Genomic DNA, 6,623 nt, shown 5'->3' with positions numbered 1-6,623 from the left:
TTGTTCTACTGTTGTTTTGAGTTGTTCTGCTTTGTGTTTTACTGGTGTTTTATAAAAACACAATATTTTTGAAAAAATTTCCGTGTGACAGTATTTTTGTAAAAAAATAACCCAAATTACAGTATTTTTGTAAATTTCCCTTTCTGAATTAATCCTTAAAAAAAAAAAGAAGCCCAATACACAGGCCCAATAATAAAACCTAGGTTTCAGTTTCACCATTTCTCATTCTAGAGAAAAATAAAAAAAATAAAATAAAAAAACCATTGCAGAGTAATCTCGTCTCTGCCACTCTCATCGCCGCCAACCCTGGCCCCTTTTTTTTTTTTTTTCTTTAATTAGTAATTACGAAGTAATGAAGCTGTAAGTTTGGATGGTTTAAGGTATGTATACCCACAAACTTTACTTGAATTGATTGTTTGATTTTTGTTTTGGTTCCCTGTAAAGTCTAAACCACTTCAGTTCACCTTCTTCTTCTTCTTCTTCAGAGTTTGGGCCTTAGTGAGAAACAATCCATTCCTGAGTTGATATAGAAGAAGAAGAAGAAGAAGAGAGCACCCATTGCCGTACCAGAGGGTAGTCCAATAAGTAACCTTTTAATCTCAGCTCTCTCTTTCATTTATAGGGTTTTTGATATGGCGATGGCTGAGATTTTATTTATGTATTTATTTGTTCATTAAATTTGATTTGTGTATGTTTATTACTCTAATATTTGTGCATTTCAGGTTTGAAAATGGGACTGGGATTGATTACGGGATTGGGAAGAATAATGAGGAGAAAAAGGACTTCTTCCCTTGATATTCTTTCTTCAAAGAGGGCACCAAGGGATTATTACAAGGGAAAGAACTGCAAACCAACTGGGTTTCATACTCGTAAAGGTTATACCTTTCTTCTTATTTCAATCTATTCATCTGTTAAGTTTATGCTATGTTTGTGGTTTGTAGCCATATAATTTTTGGGGAAGAAAGGAAAATCCCGTTTGTTCCTCAAAACTATGTTGAGGAACTTGAGTAGATTCTGCATTCATTACTAGCTTAGCCAGTGATTATGTCTTCAAAAGTGTATGTAATTGTAACCATGTTGCCGGCCTTCAACGAGGCATTAATACTAAAAGCATTACTAACATGGTATTCATGCTGTGATTAATATAACGCAAAATAAACATAAGAAATGATCATGTTCTTTGTGAAGAAAATAAAAAATGGGGTGGGAGTGGGAGTGGGGTGTGTCCTGAAAGATTAAAAAGATAAATTCTTAAAGATTGTTTTCTTAAGGCTTTTAAGGATTTAAAGGATGTAGATTTTTCCTGCTGAGAATTTTTCTGCAAAACAAGATACTGAGACAATTCCTGTGAAATAATTTTTCATAGCATCTTTAGAGCTATTATTACCTTGAACTGGGAATGTTTAGCGGTTTGATGGGAGTTCAACATGGTTTATTGTGGTTTGAAATTCTTATCTATTGAAAATAATTACTTTGCATGGGAAATGTTTGGCAGTTTGATGGAGGGTGAACTTGGTTTATTATGGATTGAAAGTCTTATCTATTGAAAATAATTACCTTGAATGAGAATGTTTGGCACTTAGATAGGAGTTGAACATGGTTAATGGTTCATTATGGACTGAGCTATAAAATGTAATCACTTGTATACCCATGAATAATTATGTAGAACCAAGTGGGTAAGAATAACAGACAAGAAAAAAGAAGAGAAGAATTCAAAGAGAGAATTGGAGTAGGGAAAACTGAGTAGTTTGTACTTTCTTTACAAGTTGGAAATTGATTAAAATCACTAAATAGTTAGGTGAATAAAAGGACATTAGGTCTAGGAATCCAAATTCGGCTAAATTTTAAATTACTCACAATTAAATAAAGTCCAATAAAAATAAAGAAATGCTTTAATATTTTGGGTCTATATATACACCTATAACACGAATGTAAACTATAACTGTGAATTCCTCGCATTATGCAGTTTCATTATACATATGTTGCCTTGCAATTAATATAGAAGGAATTTTGCTGCAGGTGGGTATGTTGTTGTGCACGAAAAGCTGCCAAACTATGTTGTCCCTGATCTAACTGACTTCAAGGTACCGTCATTTCTTCTTATCACAAAATTTACAGTGGCATCATTCTGTTGCTTGATGCCTATACTTGGACGAAGAGTATCTCAACAAGAATAATAACTTGAAAGAAATATCATTATTGTTTTTACTGAGAACAACTTCTGCTAAAAAAATAAGCAAGATTTCATGGAGAGGATAAGATATCGTCAAAGAACAAATATAAGAAAATAAATTGCATGACACCTTGAATATTAAGTTTAAAAGCAACTTAAACAAATGTTTCTACAGATGAGAATAATCAAGAATAGTGGAAAATGCATAAAACTTCTTTGCTGCCTAAGATTAAACCTAAGAATAAAAAATTGGCATGGATTACATGTTTAGATGTCTTGAAAATTCTTTCCCAAATATGCGTTGTGTTAATATCTCTGTTTAGCTTTATATATTTGTAGTCTGGCTAGGTACTCACTTTTGTTTGCTTGTTTAGCCTGAATTAATGGGAAAGACATGATTTTTATACTCTGTTTTTTATGTTTGAACTCTGGTTATGTATGCAATCTATTATTGCATGCTTACTTATTCCAAGGTAAAGTCATTTATAGTTAAGTTAGGTTTTTTATCTTCAAAGAACTGTGAGCGTTGTCGAATCTTGTGATCGGGAATATATATGTATACAGGTAGTTAACAAGCAATGCACAGACCCACATTATTTGGCTAGCCCCCACCCCTCAACTTGCTATGTAATTAAGATCGCAGATTATGAGTTGATTTTGGGTTGAGTAGTGCTAGAGACACAAAATTTACACATTTGATGTTTTTTTAATAAAAGTTTAAAATGATGAGGTCCCACTTGGAAATATTGATTTTTTAAAATAATAATGCATGTGCAATGTGTAATTTGTTTTTTGTGTAATATACGAGTGTTCTTAGCTTTATTCTTTTGGCTTACCTGTTTCTAAAATCACAAACCCAAAATTAAACTACAAAACTTTGCTACTAGTACTAAACCACCAAATAAACCAGTAAACTGTTATGTATCACTCTTTGAAATCCGCATTTTTGAGTTTGTAACGTAATACATAGAAGTTGAATTGTGGATAAAAAACTATTTGATATGTATTATTAATTTATAACACAAATTTTAATTATTGTAATTTTGAAGATAAGTTATATTTCTATTATTGTCTAGTTTTAAGTATGTTTAATTTTTTATAAGTTTATTCTTTAAATTCTGAATGAATAACTTTACTCTTGTCTTCTTAAATTTGAGAATTTATACTGACGCTTTTAACACTGTAAAAATTCAAATGAAACCATTTATATTGTTTTTATAAAACGTGTACACTTTTCACCATCCAAACACCCCGTACAAAAACCGTCCAACTCTCCACATTAAAAAAAATGCACAGCCTGTGGTTGTGCACACTCATAACTGGTTGTACTTATATGTCTTTCATTTTTCTTCCTGTATTTCATTTCCTACTAAGAACTCATGTAATCCCCTTTTCATCGCAGCTAAAAGCATATGTCTCGCAGTGCCCATTAGAAGCTCAAACTGCCGAGGCAAGTGATGCAGCAAAGTAAGCCAATGGTTTCAACGCCAAGTTCTGTTACTTGATGTAACTTTCAGGCCTAGGAGTAGTCATGAGGAACGTTCAGTAATATTTAGTCAAATAATAAAAAACTATGGGACACTTTTTGAAAACCGAAGAAACATGTTAGTGCCTGTTCTTCGATTTTGCTTTCCTTCCGAGCATTGACTTTTTTATGTTGAAGGGAAATTTTTCATGGGGGATCTGAAAAGGGTTCTCCTAATTCTATAGAACATAGGTAATGGTGTACATTGTTGGTCTGGAGCCCCGGCATGAGGGGTAGGTTTTGGGTTCCGAGTGATTATTGATTTGGATTTTGCCAAATTGTTGTTGGGAATGAAGATGGTCCAAGTTATGAGGGGGATTTTGGAGACACGAGCTCCCATGAAAGGGGCTCCTGCACCTTGTTATGTGCAGTCAGAAAGTATGGATTTTGGAATTTGAAGATTTATCCAATCCCATCTGTTTCTATTATATTATTTTCTATGGTTTGGTTGGAATTGTGTTGAATATGCTGTGTAGATCAGTGCTCCAAATAGATTCACTTTCCCCTACTGCCTTAGGATACACGGGTGTATACCAATGTTTAGTTTTTTTAAAATATAATAAAATCTCAAAATTAATTGAATTTACTTCAAATTTCGGCTTTTAGTAACATAGCTAAGTAAAGGCTTAGCCTAATGTCTCCCCCATCTCTATTCTCTCTTATGTCCAAATAAATAAATATGATGGCTAAACTTTACTCTATACTAGGGTTTTTTTTAAAAGAAAAATAAAAAATTTACGATCATTATAAATTTGCAAGCAAATAAAATAAAAAGGCAATCTAATTTAAGATGTAATGGAAACTCATTTGGAACATTTCCAATGGTTACACTAATTTAGTGTAGAATTTTTTACTTTTAGTATAACTAACAACTCTAACAATTCACACTAAATATTTCACTAAATAAATATATTTTACTTAAAATATTCATATTTTATACTATTTACATCAATAATCCAAAATAATTAAAAAAATATATCAGAAAAAGAGCAAATCTTATTCAAAAATTTAGATTCTATAGTTGATCTTAATATACATAACTATTTTCAAAATGAGCAAACAAGAATTAAGTAAAAAAGGGCTCACCAACTATATCAAGCATCTCAAGAATATTAAATTTATCAAAATACATCAAGTCTATATAGCCAATATTTTGATATTCTTCAAGGCTAAGATTTTTTTTTTTAAGATGAAATATTAGCATTCAGAGTACACGAGAGCTTTTAAGTCAGCCCAAACATTATGCTCAAAAATACTATGACTAGGGAAAGATCGAGAGTGTCTTGTCACAGCATGAGCAACTCGATTTGTTGATCGTCTGATAAAATAGAAATTTACATTTTGTAGAGAGGATAGTAAGAGTTGGCAATCCTGAATAACAAGTCTGAAAGTGGAGTTCATCTTTTGATTACTGCGAATACTTTGGATAGTAAGCATGCTATCCGTCTCGATCTGTACATTTTGCCATTGTTTATTTTTCACCCACCTGAGAGCCTCCTTGATACCAATGGCTTCGATAGTTTTTGCAGGATACTCACCTCCTTGGTAACAAGATTTAGCCTCAATTAACTTTCCATGGCTGTCACGAGCTACAATTTCAAATCCATAAGAATTTTCCTGTGCAAATAGGGCAGCATCGACATTGACATTGATGTTGTTGGAGTCCGGTTTAGTCCAAAGCTCAGCGCCATCACCTTTTCTTTCAAAAAACAAAGAGAATAGACAAGTGTTACCCTGAGCTTTTCGCCAATGATCAAGAGTTGTACTAGCCGACGCCAGAATCTCAGTGTGAGAAGACAATTTTTTATTCCAAAAAGTAGCATTTCGGGCCTTCCACAAAGCCCAACACAACATTGCAGCATGACCTACTTGATTCTCATCAAACTTGTGAAAAACTTCTTCTAGCCAACTGCCGAAAGAGGATGGTAATGCCATAATGTTGACCAACAATGCGAAGCAAGATGGCAGTTTTGTAAAGCATGAACAATAATTTCAGGTTGGGAAAGTAGATGAGATTCTCACGTGTTTTAACACAAGTTGGAAGGCATTCAGAAGTAGCATACCACAAAAAATTCTTAACCTTGGGGGGGATCTTTAAATGCCACAGTTTGTGCCAGAAACCAGAGTTATCAGCTCCCGCACGCTTAGATTTACCATTTTGCAAAAGAGTGTAGGCACTTTTAACAGAGAAAGTGCCTGAGCGATCTCCCGGCCAGGACCAAAAATCAACATCTGCTAGTATCAAAGTAGCATCTTGATGATTGAACAAATCATAGACAATTTCAGCATCCCATCTTCGATCCTCGATTGAGAAAAGAGAGTCAACTGTTTTTCCATATAAGGCAGAATGAGTTGATGAGACAAACATATTTGACATATGTGTAAGCCAAGGGCGGGAAAGTATGTTTGTGGTGAGACCGTTCCCAATAGTTCGAATAGCACCAGCTCAGACCACACTTTGGGCGCCCCAAATGCTACGCCATACAAAACTGGAATTGTTACCAAGGTCGGCCGAGAGATAATCAGTATAGGGAAAATATTTTTCCTTGAAAACACGCCCCACTAAGGACTCGGGGTGACATAATAATCTCTAGCCCTATTTAGCAAGCATAGGAAGGTTGAAATCTTGAAGGTGTTGAAAACCCATACCACCCTCATCTTTTGAAACTGTCATTCACTCCCAAGACATCTAGGTGATACCACGGCCTTTGCTTGAGGAAGTCTTCCACCAAATCCATCCATAAGCTTCTTAATGTCCTCACAAATGCTTACAGGGATTAAAAAAACACTCATTGCATATGTAGGCAGAGATTGGATCACTGTTTTGAGTAGAATTTCTTTACTGGCACTAGAAAGAAACTTGCCATCCCAGCTGTTGATACGGGCAAGAACTTTATTTTTCAAAAATCCAAAGATGGATGATTT

At 34.0% G+C, this 6,623-nt stretch overlaps 1 protein-coding gene across 3 annotated transcripts; it reads left to right on the top strand.

Annotated features, from left to right (window-relative positions):
- The first annotated feature begins 231 nt into the window (after positions 1–231).
- On the top strand, positions 232–4,152 carry LOC115714326 (uncharacterized). Of its 3 annotated transcripts, none has more exons than XM_030642988.2 (5): positions 232–380; positions 486–585; positions 723–875; positions 2,020–2,084; positions 3,576–4,152. In XM_030642988.2, exons 3-5 carry the CDS (start codon positions 731–733, stop codon positions 3,642–3,644), a joined length of 279 nt encoding a protein of 92 aa, XP_030498848.1. In that variant the 5' UTR covers positions 232–380; positions 486–585; positions 723–730; the 3' UTR covers positions 3,645–4,152. The 3 variants fall into 3 exon arrangements, with proteins under 3 accessions (XP_030498848.1, XP_030498849.1, XP_030498850.1); XM_030642989.2 differs by having other exon boundaries at positions 240–380; positions 486–573; XM_030642990.2 differs by lacking the exon at positions 486–585 and having other exon boundaries at positions 240–380.
- Positions 4,153–6,623: the final 2,471 nt, after the last annotated feature.

The sequence above is a fragment of the Cannabis sativa genome, chromosome 4 (genome assembly GCF_029168945.1).
Source record: "Cannabis sativa cultivar Pink pepper isolate KNU-18-1 chromosome 4, ASM2916894v1, whole genome shotgun sequence".
In the NCBI taxonomy this organism is placed as follows: Eukaryota; Viridiplantae; Streptophyta; class Magnoliopsida; order Rosales; family Cannabaceae; genus Cannabis; species Cannabis sativa.
Note: the sequence above shows the minus strand (reverse complement) of the source record. Positions and strands in the feature narration are given on the sequence as shown.